The sequence below is a fragment of the Carassius gibelio genome, chromosome B22 (assembly GCF_023724105.1).
Source record: "Carassius gibelio isolate Cgi1373 ecotype wild population from Czech Republic chromosome B22, carGib1.2-hapl.c, whole genome shotgun sequence".
Lineage (NCBI taxonomy): Eukaryota > Metazoa > Chordata > Actinopteri > Cypriniformes > Cyprinidae > Carassius > Carassius gibelio.
Window position 1 is genome coordinate 23,225,740 of NC_068417.1, and position 19,812 is coordinate 23,245,551.

Consider the following 19,812-nt stretch of genomic DNA (forward strand, 5'->3'; position numbering starts at 1 on the left):
AATTTCTCCTGTAAGCCTTCCCATCTGCATGAACTATGTAAGACCGTGGTTCCTTACTCATCTCCTTTACTGTTCCAAGTTTGTCGGAGCCTTTCACTGTCTGCATGCGGACCACTTGTCCCTCTGCCAGCGGCTGTAGTGGGTTACTCGACTTGTCATAGCAGCGCTTCAGTGTGAGTCTTTTTTTGAGGAGTTGAGTGGTGACTTGTTTGACATTCCTCGGGGTAGGCTCCAGCTGTTTAGTGCTCACCAGAATGGCTGCGCAAGTTTGGCGAGACATAAGGCGCTCAGCAGGAGAGCCTAATGTTGGGTCCCGTGGAATGTTTTGGAGGTTCAGAATATTGAGGAACACATCGGACCCATGCCTGTGTGATTTCTCCATGAGTTGCTTGGCACTCCGGACTGCTCTTTCCGTGAGTCCGTTTGACTGGGGAAACTCTGGGCTGCTTGTGGTATGAGCAAAATCCCATTGCTCAGCAAAATCCTTAAAGTGCTGGCTGGTGTATTGTATAGCATTGTCAGTGAGGAGTATGTGAGGCGTACCATGTACCGAAAAGTGTCTTTTTAATTTGTATATAACGGATGATGAGGTCAAGTCTCGAAGGAGGTCTAATGGCGAAAATTGTCTAATGGCAGACTGGAGCTGGCTTTCTCTGGTGGGCCATCCACGTCGATTGACAGTGGTGAGCGTTTGTAGCACCTCATCCTCTGCTGTGTGTCTAGGGGGTTCCTCCAGGCGTGATGAGGAGATGTAGCTCATGCTCATGACTTCGTAGTCACCGTTTTCAACAGGGCTGTGTGGTGCTTGTGAGCTGGGAGCTCTTGAGACGGTGTCTGCCAAGTACATGTACTTGCCCTCTTTGTAGACCAGGCTAATGTCGTAACTTTGCAGCCGAAGCAGCATTCTCTGGAGACGGGCAGGAGCGGCATGGATGGGCTTTTTCATGATGGTGACTAAAGGCTGGTGGTCAGTTTCTACCATTGTGGGCTTTCCGTAGACATAGTCTTTGAATTTTGTGCAGGTAAACACCACAGCCAGAACCTCCTTTTCTATTTGAGCATATCGTATCTCCGTGGCCGTGAGAGCACACGATGCGAAGGCTACTGGTCTACCGTTCTGTAAGCATGCTGTTCCTAGTCCATAACATGACGCGTCGCAAGTCAGTGTAACTGGGTCCTTGACATTGTAGTATGCCAGTACTGGTGGGCTGGAAAGGCATGATTTAAGGCACTCAAAAGCCTCTTGATGCTGTTGAAACCAGCACCACTCTGTCTCTTTGCAGGTGAGTTTCCTAAGGGGCCCTGCGATGTCGCTGAGATTTGGGATGTACTTGCTAAGGTAATTGACCATGCCCAGGAAGCGTTGTAGTGCGGTCACATCCGTGGGCACTGGCATGTCATTGATCACTGCAGTTTTAGACGGGTCTGCTTTTAGGCCTACGCTTGTGAAGATGTGGCCTACGTACGCTACCTGGTCCAGGCGAAATTTACACTTGTTCGGGTTTAACCTAAGATTGACTTCCCGTGCCCTTTTGAGCACCTTTCTCAAGTTGGCGTCATGTTCGGCCACTCCGCTGCCTCCTATGATGATGTCATCGTAGCAGGGGTAACCTGCAAACAGTTGTTCCATGGAGCGCTGAAATACTTCACCTGCGGAATTTATGCCGGAGGGCATCCTTAGAAATCTGTAGCGTCCAAACGGAGTGCTGAATGTGGTCAGCAGTGACGATTTATTGTCAAGATGTATGCCAGGACAGAAAACACTGTTGCCTCGGACATTTGTGCTGCCACCTCTTCAACGCTTCGCATAGGGCGATGGGGTCTTTTCAATGCGGTGTTGAGGTCTTTGGGGTTGATGCAGAGTCTGATTTCCCGCTTATCCTTCTTATTTGCTGCCACCATGGACGATACCCAGTCGGTTGGTTGCGTGACTGGTGTTATGACACCTATGCTTTGAATACGTTCAAGTTCAGCTTTAACTCTTTCTTGCATTGCAACGGGGATATGGGGAGCTGGGCGAATGACAGGCTGTATGCTGGTATCCAAAATCATGGAGTATGTGACCGGAAGTTCTCCCAACTCGTCAATGAACAGGTCTTTGTACTGTGTAAATGTCTGTGAGCTGAAGTCCGTGCTGCTCTCCACGCTGATCTGATGTATGTTTGAACTCATTTTAACAACCCCCATGTCCATACATGCACGAAATCCTAGCAGTGGTTGCACTGCTCTGTCCACAATGAAAAACGGCAATGAGTGGTTCTGCTATTTAAACAGCACCGAAGAGTGGCGATGCCACTGGTCTCTATTCTGATGCCTCCATAGGCAACAAGGCTAGCCGCGTTCTTCTGCTTTACAAGTAATTGGCCGCTGTTAAGTCCCCTGAAAGTGTCAAGTGACATCACATTGCATTTTGCTCCTGTGTCTACTTTTATGTCAGTGGGCTTGCCGTTTATATGCATTGTGACAAATCCTTCATCCTTTTCAATGGCTTTTAAAATCACACAATCAACGTGACTGTCAACTTCAACGCCATCCACATAAAACGTTTCATCTTCACGTGTTTGTTCCTCTATTTCTATCTCATTAACCGTCTGTCTGCCAGTTTTCTGTCTAGGATGTTGCCTATTTTGGCTGCACGGCTTAGACTTGCAGCAACTTTTAAAGTGGTTAAACTTTTGGCAGCTGTGACACTGTTGTCCGAATGCTGGACACTTTTCCCGCTTAGCTGCGTGGCTGCCTCCACAATTATTGCACCTTGTGATAGTCTGTCAAGGGGGGCTGGGACTTTACATACTGCGTTCTATTTGAAACTTTCCTAACTGCATCGACGCTGGCATCATTACTTTGTGATGATAATATTTCATGAATTTTTTTTTTCAAACATTCGGGGTACTCTCGAGATTCAGCAGGTGTAATGATCCTTCCGCCATCTCCCGGCGTGCACACTTCAGCAGCGTAGGCGAAAGAACGCTCTCGTTCGATGGCATCTGGGCCAGCAATGTTGAGAAGGATGTACAGCTAGGATTTACACAAGCTTTAGATGATACCAACCCCTCAGAGGACCTCAGATAATGCCAACCCTGAAACAACATACAGACCTACCAAATTTGTTAAAAGTTTGATTGCATTATACAATAATTGTTGTTAATAGAGTTCATCGTCTGTTTGATTACGTCTTTAATTTATTTTTCTGTACATTTCTACCATATGTAAATAAACTGAGTCACCATTGATAAGCTACCACTAAATAATGTAGAAACTATTTTTCTGTAAAGTTTCTTTGCAGCAATTTGTAACGTAAAAATCACTATACACATAAACTTGAATTGAATTGATTTTAGAATTTTATTTTACAGAAGTTGTGTATTTTGCTTTGTACTCCAGATGTTATATTTGCATTGTAGTCCAGATAATATAATATTTTCATTATGCAACAACAAAAAAATGTTTTTAATCTGCCTATTATGATATAAACTACATTGATAAATTGTCCTTAATCTCTGAAAAAATGTTCTCGAAACTGTTCTGACATTGCACGATTGAGTTTATTCACACTGCCAAAGCACTCCGGGTGTTTTTTTTTTTTTCATACAAAATCTAATCTGTCCTTGTTTGCACTTTGTGGTGTACCCTCTGTGTTTGCTCTCGTGAAGTCTTCTTTTGATTGTATACTTTGACAGTGACACGTCTACCTCCTGGAGAGGGTTCTTCTCTTGGCTAGATGTTGTGAAATGTTTTTTCTTTACCGCAGAGAGGATCTTCCGATCATCCACTACTGTTGTCCTCCGTAGACATCGAGGCCTTTTTCTGTAACAGGGTGAACGAAAGGTGAGACGTACAGATCCATTTGCAAATTTTTATTCATAGACATGGTCATACACAGGCAGGGTTGAGCATCAGCAAACAGATATGTATAAAACAAGACAAAGAGTATTTCAAGGGCTGGCGTAGGTCATCGGTCGGTGAGCAGAATTCAGAAGGCTTGACAAGAGGGGTAATCCAGAAACATGAGCAATAGTCCAGACGAGGTACAAAAAGATTCTGAGCCCCGAGACAAGGGTTAATCCAAGATACTCAGGCAGAAATAAGGAAACTGCAAACAAGGCAACAAGAAATGGCTAGACTAAACTAGAACTAGAAACTAGGCTCCATAAAGCAGCTATCATTGGGTTAGTAATAAATGCAGAACAATACTAGAAACAAAACAGAAACACGGAATGGCTCGGTAAAGCAGCTATAACAATCGTTCAGGCAGGACCACTTTGGCAAGTTACTTGAGTTTATTGAACACAATTTATCTTTGGCGGTATGGTTCCTTATGGGGGTTCTTGCTCCAAATTTAATTGATCATACAAGTGCTTTAACAGTAAACCCATGGAACTATCAGTTTAGAAATACATAGACAATTAAGACACTAAGTAATGTCTTTAAAAGCAAACAGTGGTTATTGTGTAGATGTGGCTGTCAGACTTCTATACTGTAGCTTTATTATGAGGTTATGATAGTGATAGAGGTCATGAAAGTGATCTGAAACAAAAGAAGACGAAACCAGAAGGTGCACAGTAATATGCTAATGCTTATAATGGGGAGGAAGGGTTTTGAATGGGGTTTAAGATGATTGTGGGCTGATTTAAGTTCAGGTCTCTTAAAGCCTGGGGGAAGAAACTGTTGAAGAGTCTGGCGGAGCAGGCTCTGATGCTGTATCACAGTCGTCCTGATGATAGGAGATGGAAGAGACTGTTGGGGAAGGACGGGTATTCATTATGTTACTGTAACTTGAATATGTTTTGGTCAACAGCTAAGAAAATAAAAATTGTTCCTGTGTCAAAATATATATTTGGACCTAACTGTACCTCTCCATTAGCAAAACTATCTTAAAATATAATTTGGTGATTGAGACGCTAGTAGCGTTGATGCAACAGCTTATGGGTGACAAATAGCAGATATGATTTTAAAAGCCCTGACAGTGTTTAATTTTCCACTGTGAAAATATTAACACTTTTACATAGTAGGACTATCAAAAAACCACAAACGTTTACTGTGATATTTATCGCACATTATAAACGATATAGCATGCATCATGAAAGGAATGTCGTTTACGCAATCATCCACAGAAGGTTAATTTTAAACTGTATGTCAGTATTTTTTTTAATATCGTGATGAAGTTTTTAAGGGACAGATTCCCTGACTGGGAATAGGGAAAATCAACTGCGAAAATGAAATGGAGAGTTGAGTGCTCTTATACTCCAGGTACTAAGCAGTGATTGACCCTCCTTTATAATATATAATAGTCAAGCATTTTCTCAAACTTGACATTGAATTATAAATAAAATATGAGTTTGTCTTGCAGTTTAGCTTTATTTTTCCCAACACACATTTCAGTAATTTAACACCATCAAAAAACATAACCTTACACCAATTTTCATCTACATATTAACTATCCTGATATTGTGCATTGGTTGTGTGAAACGTGTCATCTTCAACATCCATACAGCTTGTTGATCCTCAGGATGTCGATGTTGGACATTCCCTGCCTCTGTCCAATTTGCACTGTTCTATCAGGAATGGGTGTGATGGTTTCCAGCCCGGGCTGGATGGAGAAGGCTGTTCTTTCATAGTGCATGATGGAAGTGTAGTCGTATGGAGTGTTTTGGTTGTTGGTGTTTTGTTTCTGGAAGTTGTAGGCCATATCAGGAGAGATGTTCTGCCAGTTGATCTTGACGTACTGGTCACGATCGCTCCTGGTTTGCTCGTGGTAAAAGCCCAGGGCATGATTAAGCTCATGCTGAACGATGCCGTTATACACACAGCCTTGTCTGTTGAAGGAGACCACCTGCTGACCACCAGTTCTGCCAAGAGAAGAGTAGCACCTGAGAGGAGAGAAGAAGTAAAGAGATTAATTATTTATTTATATAAATAAGGACTGATGTTTCTTGTTAACTCAGCTAGAATGATTTTATTCTAAAAATGTTCAGTGTTGTTCTTTAGCTGCTGTAATCTTTATTATGGCAAAACAGCAAGAGGACATTTGCATGATGCTGGTTGCTTGCTGATGAATAAAACATCACAGCATATGTAGTCTGGTTAGATGGTTTCACCAAACCTAATGTATTGTGTTGCGTGTTATTTATTACAGCGACTCAATGGGTCAACAGCCTGAGACCCAGATGAATATAAATCATATAATTTCAAGAATTCAAAAAAAAAACCTTTTCTTTGTCACACAAACATCAAGATTCAGTTTATGACTCTCAACGATGGTGACATGCTTCATGCAGCAATGTATTTTTGGTACGTCATACAAAACTCATCCATAGCACCCAGAATGCAATAGTAAAATACTAATAGTAACTAATAGTAAAGTAATAGCATAGACTAGTCTCCAGATAAAACCAGTTGATCAGATCATTACACAATGACATTTTTAACATCAGCCCATGTCACCTGATGATTTTTTTTAATGCTCACTGTTTTCACCGTAACAAATATAGTTACAGCAGTTAAACAAAAAGTAACGTTGAAAAGAGTCATTCTGCCTAAGTACTGATCACCATAATGGTGACGTCAAAATAAACTATTATTTTCAATAAGCCGTCAACACCTTTGTTAATCTCTGTAATAACTTTTTTACATTTATGACAGAAATAAAGTAAATCTTGTTTATAAGAAGTTAAATTGGTAATACTGTTTTTGGAGTTATTTACGCTGGAGTTTGACATCAAACAAAGGTTGGGTTTTCACTTTCAACCAACATTTGACTTCTGAGCCCCATCTAGTGTGATGAGAAGCTTTATTAGAATGTTAGAGGATAATGCTCTAACAATAATATCAATAGAATTTTTTTTTATGTTTTTAGAGAATGTTAATCCTAACTTTTAAAAGAACATTCTGGGTACTAAAATAAAACTTGCCGCTGAAAACAATCCCAGAACATGAAAAAGTTCAAGCTGGGAATGCTGTATGATTGTTCTCACCCATCTTTGTTCTCAATACTGATGTAGTCGGCCTGAGTTGATCTGGCCACAAAGCGGATGCAGGTTTTGGAGTGAAAGGTGGACATGGCGTTCGCAATCACTGATCTCTCATAACTGGCTGCAAACAAAAAGGACAACAGATTTCAAATGAGATCTACATGAATCATAGATATGTTCAATGAATGAAGGAGATTCACTCACAGAATTCACTGCTCACGACGTAAGGGACCTCCACTATGTTGTTAGAGTTTTTCTTCCAGAAACAGTTGTTGTTAAAGCAGTAGAGAGCATTTCTGGTTTTGGGAAACACCAGATCTCCTTCAATCAATACTTCAGAAGATCCTGTATTTAAAGAGAAACATATTTATGAAATAGTAAAACATATCTTTACATCTTGACTGCACTTTACCCATATTTTCTGAAACACATTGATGAATTTATAAGAAATCTACAAGGTGCCTGACCATTGTTGGACTCCAAAATCCTTGTAGTGATGTCCAGAGGTTCAGGCTCTGACACAAACACTCCTTCAAACCTTTCCTCCTGGAGGCAGAAACAGGGATGATAAAATTACTTTTTTAGGAACAGTCATAATTTAAGGGAAAGTCTAGACCTGATCTTACCATGAGAGAAGACGCCTGTGAGACGCCAAACAGCAGCAGCAGGATGGAGAGGGAGGCTCTTGTGTCCATGTCGTCTCAGTGTGTAGAGATATTCAGGATGCTCTTGTGCTGAGCTTTGGTGTCTGTGAGCGATTCTGTCAAGACTTTATATTCACCTGAGTAGGTAGGTCTACTGGAGGATTATGGGTAGGGTCTTAACATCAAGAGTCTAAAATGTGTACCTTCAGGGAGGAAACTCAGACCTCACCTGTTGGTCCAAAACCTTTAAAAGTAACATCAAATACCCTGGTTAGTTTAAGTAATCCACTAAAATTGACTTTACCAAGTGCCAAAAACAGTGGTGTACAGGGAGAGGATTCATTTGTAATATACTTACAGTTTACTAGTGGTGGTTACATAACTATAAAAAATACATAAAAACCAACCCCTCAGAGGGCTTCAGATGATGCCAATCCTGAAACAACATACAGAACTACCAAATTTTACTTAAAGTTTGATTGCATCGTACAATAATTGCTGTTAATAGTGTTCATCGTCTGCTTGATTACGTCTTTAATTGATTTTTCTGTACATTTCTACCATATGTACATAAACTGAGTTACCACTGATAAGCTACTACTAAATAATATTTAAACTATTTTTTTGCAGCAATTTGTAATGTAAAAATCACTATACACATAAACTTGAATTGATTTTAAAATGTTATTTTACAGTTGTGTATTTTTCTTTGTAGTTCAGATGATAAATTATTTTGTTTATGCAATGAAAAAATGTTTTTAATGAGCCTATTATGATATCAGCTATATTGATACATTTTCCTTAATCTCTGAAAAAAAAATTGTGACAATGGTTAATCCAAGATACTCAGGCAGGAATAAGGAAACAGCAAACAAGGCAACAAGAAATTGCTAGACTTAATTAGAACTAGAAACTAAGCTCCGTAAAGCAGCTATGTGTCACACACAGAAGATAACGGAGACAGATGTCAAATCAAAGCCAGGACAGTTTATTGAATTGAATTATTAGAATTGAATTTATTGAATTGAATTATTAGAAAGGATGGGAATATTTAGCAAATGAGAGATGAATGGCAGTCCAGGAAGACGCTGCAGGCACACAGACACACACCAGAGCCACCAGAAGTAGAAAGGTAGTTGGTTTTCCAAAGTTTCCACTTGACAATTGAGGAGAGAATTCTCCAAGGGGTAAGAGAGAGTCAGGTTTAGTCCACAGAGTTACTCTAGGCAACATAGACGAGACCGGACAGTGTCTTGGAGTTTGTGGCTGGCTTTTGTAGTGAGTGTGTGATGAGGGGTGACAGGTGCTGCAAATTAAAAGTCAGGTGATTGTGATCTGGGGTAATTGGTTGTGAGTGCAGGAGGACCTGGCAAATCTGTGACAGTACCACCGCCCTGAGTGTCCGCTCATGAGGAACGCAGAGATCTCTTACGCCGGGAGGATTGCCTCTGGGTCTGGTGCTGGGTTTACCAGGGTGGGCAAGATAAAAGTCCCGCAGGAGCTCTGGATTGAGGATGTCGTCCCAGGGTTCTCAAGAGTGCTCCTGGGGACCGAAACCTTCCCAATCTACCAGGTACTCCAGCGGGCCACCCAGACACCTGGAGTCCAGGAGCTGCCGGATGGTGTAGATCAGTGGTTCCCAAACCTGCCCTGGCGTACCCCCAACACTGCACGTTTTCTTTGTCTCCCTAATTAAACACATCTGATTCAACTCATCAGCTCATTAACCCATGTGATAATGAGCTGATGAGTTGAATCAGATGTGTTTAATTAGGGAGACAAAGAAAACGTGCAGTGTTGGGGGTACGCCAGGACAGGTTTGGGAACCACTGGTGTAGATGGTGGCTTCTTCGTCAAGAGGTGGGGGGGGTGGTGGCTTGAGTTGTGAAACGTGAAATACGGGGTGAATCCGGTAGTGTGGAGGGAGACAGAGCTGGAAGGCTACCGGATAGACCTCCTTGATGACGATGAATGGTCTTATATACTTGGGTCTCAGCTTCCGGCAGGGCAGGGGGAGACGAATGTTCTGTGTCGATAGCCACACCTTTTCCCCGACTTTGAATTTGGGTGCCAGGGCACGTCTAGCGTCCACCTGCCACTGGTTGCGACGAACAGCTGTCTGGAGATGATGGTGTGCTGAGTCCCAGACCCTCTCGCTCTCTCGGAACCAGTGCTGTACAGATGTTACTTCACTGGGTTCCTCGGTCATCAAGAACATGGGCGGTTGATAGCTGAGCACCTACTGAAAGGGGGAGAGGCCGGTGGTCTGTTGGCGAAGAGAGTTTTGTGCATATTCGGCCCATGGCAGGAACTGGCTCCAAGAGTCCTGTGCCCGGTTGCATGAAATTCCTTAAGCTAAGAAATCCCTTAGATATGAGGTTAAGGGTACCCTTAGTGAAACTTGGGTTGCAAGAAAAAAACCCTAAGGGTTTCCTTAAGGAACTTGAGGCTGTTATTAAGTTTTTCCCCTTAATCATCTGTGTTCCCTTAAGCGTTGCTACAAATTCCTTAGTGACCATTTCACCTTAATAAATTTAAGGGACCAAAACAGCTCCCTTAAGTCAACTTAAACTCAAAATACGTAGCTGATTTAGTGTTAATTGAAGAGGAGGAAATACCAAGGCATGTTTTTAATGATCGTAATAATCCCTTGGAGACGATGAATGGTTGATGAAAGGCTGAAAAGTATTATTATTATTATTATTATAACCACTTACGAAAACAATAATTCCCTTTTCGTCCTCTGTCCAGTTTGGTTTACGTTTTTTGGTTTTCTGTTATGTTTGTACTCTCCATAGCAAAAAAATATTAATACAAGTGTGATTTTAGCAAGGGTTTGGTTCTTTATGTTTTGTTTACTGTTAGAGGTAGTAACTATAGCAACCGCAGCAATCTTTGCAGTATGTTGTCAGAAACTACTGTGAAACACTTAGTATAAACACTTAGGTAAGGGTAATAGTTAAGAGGTTTCTTGCAATGCTCTTAATGAAATCCCTTACCTCAGGGAATTTTTCTCCCTCAGGGAAACCCTCACTTAAGGATTTTCATGCAACCGGGCACTGGTGGCTATGGCAGAATGTTTGGAGGAAGCGACTCACTTGGCCATTGGTCTGGGGGTGATAGCCTGAGGAGAGACTTATGGACACATCAAGAAGTTTGAAGAATGATTTCCACACTAGAAAGATGAACTGTGGTCCTCTATCTGAAACTATGTCCTCAGGGATGCCGAAATATCTGAACACATGTTGAAATAAAAGTTCAGCACTTTCCATGGCAATCGGTAATCCCTTAAGGGGTATCAGTCTCAGCATTTTATAAAATCAATCCACCACCACGAATATACAGGTGTTACCTCGAGATGGGGGCAAATCTGTGGCAATGTCCACTTCGAGATGTGACCAGGGACGACGTGGGATATAAAGAGGATGGAGTTTTCCAGAGGGCAGATTTTTAGGTGTTTTCGCCATTGCACACTCTTTACACCCCCTCATAAACCTTCTGATGTCCTCTGCCATGTTGGGCCATCAGAAGCAATGTTTTAGCACCGAGAGGGTTTGATGGATGCCGGGATGACCAGTGCCTGGAGAGACATGAGCTTTGGTTATTAGCGGTGTCCGATGTTGCAAGGGTACGTACTTGAGACCAACTGGACAACCTGGCGGAGCATTTGGAATGTCGGGGATGGTGTCTTCCTTACCCCACTCTATAGGACATACAAACACCTTTTCAGGCAGGATGGTTTCGGAGGTGAGGTGTCATCCTCTGAGGAAAACAGTCTAGACAGGGCATCACCCTTACAGTTCTTGTTCCCCGGGCGATACGAGATGGTGAAATTAAAACTTGTAAAAAAGAGGGCCCACCTGGCTTGTTGAGGGTTTAGTTTCTTTGCCTTGCATAGATACTTCAGGTTCTTATGATCTGTCAGTACCGATGTCATAATTCTTCTCCACCGGGTTGAACTTGTAGGAGTAATTGGTACAAGGATGAAGATGGCATGGGTTCCCCTGTTGCTGGGAAAGTACAGCTACGACACCTGTAGAGAAAGCATCGACTTCAACAGTAAAATACTTGTTAGGGTCAGGATGAATTAGAACGGGTGCCTCACAGAAAGCTTTCTTCACTGTTAAATGCCATATCTGCTTCGTCACTCCAGTTCAAATGTTTGGGCTCACCCTTTAACGCCGATGTCAGTGGGGCGACAATGACACTGTAGTTCCTGATGAATCTGTGGTAAAAGTTGGCAAACCATAGGAATTTTTTAACGTCTTTCACTGCGGTTGGTTTTGGCCAGTTCTTAATGGTGTCGACCTTCCCCTCATCCATACTCACTCCACGTTTGGACATATCATAGCCAAGGAATTTAATCGTTGATTTATGGAACTCACATTTCTCAGCCTTGATAAAGAGGGGTGTGTCAACGTAGCCGTTCCAAGACTTCTTTCACATGCAGGATATGGGCAACAGGATAACTAGAAATGATGAGAATATCATCAATGTAGACAATTACAAAGCGGTTCAGCAGATCACAAAATATGGTACGCATGAAATCTTGGAACACGGACGGTGCGTTGACGAGGTCATATGGCATCACTAAGTATTCCCAGTGGCCAGTATGGGTCTCAAACGCCATCTTCCACTTGTAACCATCACATATTCTGATTCAGTTATAGGCACTAAGTAAATCAAATTTTGTAAAAATGTTAGCACCACGGACCTGTTCTAGCCATAGAAGGATGGGAATATTTAGCAAATGAGAGATGAATGGAAGTCCAGGGAGATGCCGCAGGCACACAGACACACTCCAGAGCCACCAGAAGTAGAAAGGTAGTTGTTTTTCTAAAGTATCCACTTGACGATGATGATATAATTCTCCAAGGGGTAAGAGAGAGTCAGGTTTATTCTACACAGTAACTCTAGGCAACATAGAGGAGACCAGACAGTGTCTTGGTGTTTGTGGCTGGCCTTTGTAGTGAGTGTGTGATGAGGAGTGACAGGAGCTGCAAATTAAAAGACAGGTGATTGTGATCTGGTGCAATTGGTTGTGAATGCAGGAGGACCTGACAAATCCGTGACACTATCATTGGGTTAGTGATAAAAGCAGAACAATATTAGAGACAAAACAGAAACACGGATATAACACTAGTTCAGACAGGACCACTTTGGCAAGTTACTTGAGTTTACTGAACACAATTTATCCTTGCCGGTATGGTTCCTTATGGGGGTTCTTGCTCCAAAATTAATTGAACATACATATGTGTTAACAGTAACCCCACAGAACCATCAGTTTAGAATTACATAGACAAGACACTTCGTAATGTCTTTAAAAGCGAATAGTAGTAATTGTGTAAATATGGCTGTCAGACATCTATACTCTAGCTTGGTTATGAGGTTATGATAGTGATAGAGGTTATGAAAGTGATCTGAAACAAAAGAAGACTACAACCAAAAGGTGTACAGTAATATGCTCATGCTTATAATGGGGAGGGAGGGGTTTGTATGGGGTTTCAGAGGAGGGTGGGTGATTAAAGTTCGGGGCTCTTACAGCCTGGGGAAAAAGCTGTTGAGAAGTCTGGCGGAGCAGGCTCTGATGCTGTAACACAGTCTTCCTGATAAAAGGAGATGGAAGAGACTGTTGGGGAAGGATGGGTGGGGTCCTTCACAATACTTTTGGCTTTGCTGGAGCATCGTATAAGGAAAATGTCGAGAGAGGGGCACTGACTTTAATCCAGTATTCATTATTGTGGCACGGGAGGCGTGGTTCAGCGAGGTCTGCGACGGGAGAGAAGGCAAGGAAACGAGTGGTGGTAAGTGGGTCAAGTGGAAAACGACTTACACCTGGTTCTGATTGCTGTGATTAGCGTGGGGAGGCAGTATTTAAGACAGCTGAGAGACGGCGAGAGAGCTGAGGACTCGTGGGACCGGGAAGCCAGAGAGAAGAAAGCACTGTAAATTGAAAACCGTGAAGTGAAAGAAGTGTATGCGTGTGTGGTGCGAAATTGTTTGTTTTTGAGTTTATAATAAATTCCCACGAGTCTCAGTACACCGACCCGACCCGACACCGACCCGACTCAGTACACCGGTCTCCTTCCTTCAAACACAGCCAAACCTGAGTTTATTGTTACAATTATATAACTGTAACCATAACTGTGACTTGAATGTGTTTTGGTCAACAGCTAAAAAAATAAAAATACTTCCTGTTTCCAAATATATATTTGGACCTAACAGTACTTCCATTAGCAAAAATAACTTGCAATTTAATTTGATGATTGAGACATGAGTAGCGTTGACACAAAAGCTTATGAGTGACAAGTAGCAGATATGATTTTAAAAACCCTGGTAGTGTTTCACATTTTCCACTGTGAAAATATTAACACTTTTACATAGTAGGACAATCAAACATGATATTCGTTGCACATTAAAAATGATATAGCATGCATCATGAAGGGAATGTAATTTACACAATTATTCAGAGAAGGTTAATTTTAAACTGTATATCAGTAATTTTATTAATATCGGGCTAAAGTTTTTAAGGGACAGATTCCCTGAATATGGAACATCAACTGCGAAAATAAAACAGAGAATTGAGCACTAATATACTCCAGGTATTAAGCAGTGATTGGCCCTCCTTTTCTAATCTATAATAATCAAGCACATAATCAATGTGACACTGAATTATAAAGAAAACATGAGTTTGTCTTGCAGTTTAGCTTTATTTTTCCCAACACACATTTCAGAAATTCAACACCATCAAAAGACAAAAACATAACCTTACACCAATTTTCATCTACATATTAACTATCCTGATATTGTGCATTGGTTGTGTGAAACGTGTCATCTTCAACATCCATACAGCTTGTTGATCCTCAGGATGTCGATGTTGGACATTCCCTGCCTCTGTCCAATTTGCACTGTTCTATCAGGAATGGGTGTGATGGTTTCCAGCCCGGGCTGGATGGCGAAGGCTGTTCTTTCATAGTGCATGACGGAGCCGTAGTCGTATGGAGTGTTTTGGTTGTTGGTGTTTTGCTTCTGGAAGTTGTAGGCCATATCAGGAGAGATGTTCTGCCAGTTGATCTTGACGTACTGGTCACGATCGCTCCTGGTTTGCTCGTGGTAAAAGCCCAGGGCATGATTAAGCTCATGCTGAACGATGCCGTTATACACACAGCCTTGCCTGTTGAAGGAGACCACCTGCTGACCACCAGTTCTGCCAAGAGAAGAGTAGCACCTGAGAGGAGAGAAGAAGTAAAGAGGTTATTTATTTATTTATTTATTTATATAAATAAAGACTGATAAATGTTTCTTGTTAATGCTGTATGATTGTTCTCACCCATCTTTGTTCTCAATACTGATGTAGTCGGCCTGAGTTGATCTGGCCACAAAGCGGATGCAGGTTTTGGAGTGAAAGGTGGACATGGCGTTCGCAATCACTGATCTCTCATAACTGGCTGCAAACAAAAAGGACGAGAGATTTAAAATGAGATCTACATGAATCGTAGATATGTTCAATGAATGAAGGAGATTCACTCACAGAATTCACTGCTCATGACGTAAGGGACCTCCACTATGTTGTTAGAGTTTTTCTTCCAGAAACAGTTGTTGTTAAAGCAGTAGAGAGCATTTCTGGTTTTGGGAAACACCAGATCTCCTTCAATCAAGACTTCAGAAGATCCTGTATTTAAAGAGAAACATATTTATGAAATATTAAAACCTATTTATACATCTTGACTGTTTTTTACCCTTATTTTCTGAAACACTGATGCATTTACAAGGAATCTACAAGGTGCCTGACCATTATTGGACTCCAAAATCCTTGTAGTGATGTCCAGAGGTTCAGGCTCTGACACAAACACTCCTTCAAACCTTTCCTCCTGGAGGCAGAAACAGAGATGATAAAATGACTTATTTGAGGAACATTCATAATTTAAGGAAAAGACTAGATGGATTTTACCATGAGAGAAGACGCCTGTGAGACGCCAAACACCAGCAGCAGGATGGAGAGGGAGGCTCTTGTGTCCATGTTGTCTCAGTGTATATAAATGTTCAGGATGCTTCTGTGCTGAGCTTTGCTGTCTCTGTGCTGTCAGACCTGGACTTTATATTCACCTGAGTAGGTGGTTCTGCTGGTGGATTATGTGTAGAGACTTAGTGTCCAAAGACTAATGTGTGTAACCAAAGGGAAGAAACTCTGACCTCACCTATTAGTCCAAATCCTTGCAGAAACAGAAAACTTTACATTATATATTGGTTTTAACACTAAAGTCCCACAATTGTAGCATACAGGAGGGTCCACAGAATATTGAGCACTGAAAAGAAAAAGTAGTTTAGGTAGTTTGGATGCAGTATAATAATTGGACAAAATGTTTATTTGGTCTTTCCGATGTTAGTTCTTCAGATGTTCACCCTTATGTATAGTGTGGATTTTCTTGATCTAAATTAAATGTAATTAATTTAAACATCATAGAAGTACAATTTAAACCATGCTAATGAACTTCCATTAATGCCATCAAAGTTTTCTAGTCTATGCAAAAGAATGTTGTGGTCAATAGTGTCGAACTTCTTTGGGGTCAAGTGGTGGTTTTTTGAAAGGCTTAATAACAGCCCGTTTAAAGGCAAAATGACAATGACAATGAGGAATTAATAATAGTCAGAAGGGGATTTTTGACTTCTGGAAACACCTTTTCTATGAGCTTAGATGGAATAGGGTCTAACATAGTGCACATGTTGTTGGTTTAGCTCAGTAATTCTTAAAGTGTGGTCCGCGATCGCCCCCTAGTGGTCCGCGAAAAAATGACCTAAACTAGTCAAGTGTTTTTAAAATCGTCAATTAAGCAGATTTTTTATGTACTTGCGAAACAGTTCTTGCAATTCTGTTTTAATAACTTGCAGAATCTGCCCTCAAAGTGCTCATGCCCTTCCCAACTCCATAGGACTGTGAAGTTGGGTTTTCCACACTGGTTGGTTTGAAAACAAAACAGCACAACAGACTAAACGTGGAGTCTAGTATGAGACTGAAACTATCCTCTTTGGAGCCAGACATTCAGAAACTGATGTGTGATAAGCAGCACCACCCGTCTCATTAATATTCACTTTAAGTTTTAGATGGAAATCTCAAAATCTAAAATACACAGATCTATTAGTTTTGTAATGTACTAGTTTTTGTTTCATGTGTAAAATCCCAGTAATTTCAGTGATATTGGACATTGAGGGGAACATTCTTTTCATCATTTTATTGTTACCTAGTTACAACCATAGACTTCCTATACCCACCACCTCAGTTTTAAACTAATGGCTCTTTGGAATGGCATGTTGGCAAGTGGGACCTAGGCTGTTACAGTATGTTTAATTGCAGTTTTTTTTTCCACATGTGCAGTTTGTTGTTCATATTAAGCTGCAACTCATTTCACATTTACTTTTTCAAATTAAATAAACATTAATATAATAATTTCTGATCATATCATTGCATTTGTGTTTGAATAATTAGTTTCTGACTTGAAACTGTTGCATATTAAATGTAAATTTAGCTTATCCTTCCTATTTTGTTGGTTTTGGGGGGCGTGTTAGAGTGGGATTCTGTTAGGTGGTCCTCAGAAAAGAATTGGAAGATAAAGTGGTCCTTGGGCTGAAAAAGTTTGAGAAACACTGGTTTAGATGATTTAACAAGTTCTTCTACAAGTATTCAATTCTTCCTCTCCTATAGTAGAGAATGAGTGGAACTGTTCCTCAGTGGATCTATAGTGTACTGTCTGAAGAGATACTGTAGCTGATGGCTGCATGGTTACAATTTTATCTCTAATAGTATCAATCTTAGAAGTAAAGTAGTTCATAAAGTCATTGCTGCTGTGCTGCTGGGAAATGTCAACACTTGTTGATGCTTTATTTTTCGTTAATTTAGCCACTGTATTGAATAAATACCTGGGGTTATGTTTGGTTTCTTCTAAAAGAGACAAAAAGTAATCAGATCTAGCAGTTTTTAATGCTTTTATTTAGGATAGTTTACTTTCCCACCAAGCAATACGAAATACCACTAGTTTTGTTTTCCTCCAGCTGTGCTCCATTTTCCATACTCTCGGTGTGAGTGTGTAAAAAATAATTTTACATAATTTTTCACAAACATTTCCATAAATTTAGCTAAAATTAGAGCTCCCCTTCTAATTTAAGCTACTTTAAGACCCTGCCATCAACCAGCAAGCCCTATGTAAATATTATAAAATGCATAAGAGCAATAAGAACATAATAAAAACAGTGATGGAAGACGACTTCTCTCCAACACAATGTTTAATAATGAAAATGTACACATAATGTACTTGTGCTTACTATATCTATCTGGTATCTACCATTGAAACTATAACAGAAACCTAAAATAACAACATTTAGGCTTTTATCGAAAAAATTAAAATCTATATTTTCTTTTAGTTATTTAATTGGATTTTTTAAAATAATGAACGATGAGAAAAAGATGACTAATAAAATCTTGTCCTCTTTAATATGAATCTGGCTCTCATGAGAAAATGTTGCATTTATGATCTTGATGATCTTGACGTACTGGTCACAACTTCTCCTGGTTTGCTCATGGTAGAAGCCCAGGGCATCACTGAGCTCATGCTGATCGATGCTGTGTTGAACGAGACCACCTGCTTGCCACCAGTTCTGCCAAGAGAAGAGTAGCACCTGAGAGGAGAGAAACAAGAGACATTATACAATATCAACCTGATTTAAAGTTGTGTTGTAAAACAGTGTCCTTCTGATATTGTATGATTGTTCTCACCCATCTTTCTTCTCAATACTGATGTAGTCGGCCTGAGTTGATCTGACCACAAAGTCGATGCAGTTTTTGGAGTGATTGTTCACAATCACTGATCTGTCATAACTGGCTGCAAACAAAAGACAACAGATTTAAAATGAGATCTACATGAATCAGAGACATGTTCAATGAATGAAGGAGATTCACTCACAGAATTTACTATGAAATCACTATGTAAGGGACCTCCACTATGTTATTAGAGTTTTTCTTCCAGAAACAATTGTTGTTAAAGCAGTAGAGAGCATTTATGGTTATGGGAAACACTAGATCTCTTTTGCTTTGTAATAATCAGACTAAAATAATCTTATGAAATAATCAACACTGCATTGATAATTTCTCATTTTTGAATCTTGTTGTTCTTTAAATGATCACTTCAGATTGTTGATCTAAACTAAATACTCTGACAATATAGTGATTTGAAAGATCTGTTTCTTGAGGAAGACGTTCAATTACTGTCCCTTGTACTTGATTGCTCTAGATCGGAGATATGTCTAAATAATAGGTTCACAAAAGTATGGTGGAGAAAAAGTTGGTATTGTAAAAAAAATATTATTGCTCAGGTTGACAGTTGTATGTGTTCATTTATTTATTTCTTCTTGTGGTATAGTATGAGTGTGGGTGTCTTTAAAAGGTATTCCATGCAAAAAAAAGGTCTTAACTTTTAATGATAATTCTGGGAAAACTGTATATGGTGACACTTACATATACAGAAACATCCCTGCACTCCATTGTTTCGATGCACTTAAAATCCATGTAAACTTCAGAATTTATTGCCAACTATGTTTAAACGCACATGGGAATTGTCTTATAGTGAAAGAAACCTTACAGTGCACAAACTGGGTGACACATGACAAAAACAACAAAATAAAAACAAGTGATATAAAAAATAAATATGTAAAACAATATGCAATAAATGAATGTGGTCAAGATGTTTAAATATGTTCAATTTCATCAGTATGTTTCTCTTCAAATACAGGATCTTCTGAACTGAAGTCTTGATTGAAGGAGATCTGGTGTTTCCCAAAACCATAAATACTCTCTACTGCTTAAACAACAACTGTTTCAACTTAATTTTATATTGTTTGTGGGGTTTTTTATTAGTGAGCTGGTAGTATTGCATCATAAAGGTGTTTATTTTGCAAAAAAGACTTACTTAAAAAAGGGACATGAAATACGGAAAAAAGTGTTTCAGTGTGAAATCCTACCTGTATCATGTTAAGCAAATAAAGTCATATATTTACCATAAACTCCGAATTATAAATTACAAGAAAATCCCAAGTTTGTTTGCGAATTGACCCCACACAATTGAACGCTTATGGCTTGCTCTTTGGCGATAAAGAAAGCACACCTCTCATTGCAATGGTATGACCAGAATCGCTCTGACGAACCACTG

At 40.3% G+C, this 19,812-nt stretch overlaps 1 protein-coding gene and 1 long non-coding RNA gene across 13 annotated transcripts in view; both read right to left on the reverse strand.

Moving 5' to 3' along the window:
- The window catches only part of LOC127987428 (hatching enzyme 1.2-like), a 48,302-nt gene extending 32,639 nt beyond the window's left edge, over window positions 1-15,663 (reverse strand). For 3 of the 12 annotated variants that reach the window (XR_008161202.1, XR_008161203.1, XR_008161201.1), the window contains exons 1-5: window positions 7,598-7,724; window positions 7,439-7,517; window positions 7,176-7,316; window positions 6,975-7,092; window positions 5,410-5,870 (exon numbers count right to left, since the gene is read on the reverse strand). Coding sequence is in view for 6 of the 12 variants with exons in the window: in XM_052589758.1 (XP_052445718.1) it covers window positions 5,480-5,870; window positions 14,946-15,063; window positions 15,147-15,287; window positions 15,408-15,486; window positions 15,567-15,635 (798 nt within the window). In the remaining 6 variants the exon portion in view is untranslated. Of the gene's footprint in view, window positions 1-5,262; window positions 5,871-6,974; window positions 7,093-7,175; window positions 7,317-7,438; window positions 7,518-7,597; window positions 7,725-14,287; window positions 14,844-14,945; window positions 15,064-15,146; window positions 15,288-15,407; window positions 15,487-15,566 lie in introns of those variants that run through there. The other 9 variants (XR_008161205.1, XR_008161204.1, XR_008161206.1 and 6 more) reach the window with 7 other exon arrangements.
- A 2,005-nt stretch (window positions 15,664-17,668) lies between these two features.
- LOC127986874 (uncharacterized) lies at window positions 17,669-19,742 on the reverse strand. Its single transcript, XR_008160990.1, has 3 exons — window positions 19,661-19,742; window positions 18,384-18,489; window positions 17,669-18,286 (listed from the first exon to the last, which is right to left on the reverse strand). It is a non-coding gene; the product is annotated as an uncharacterized LOC127986874 (long non-coding RNA).
- Between the last annotated feature and the right edge of the window lie 70 nt (window positions 19,743-19,812).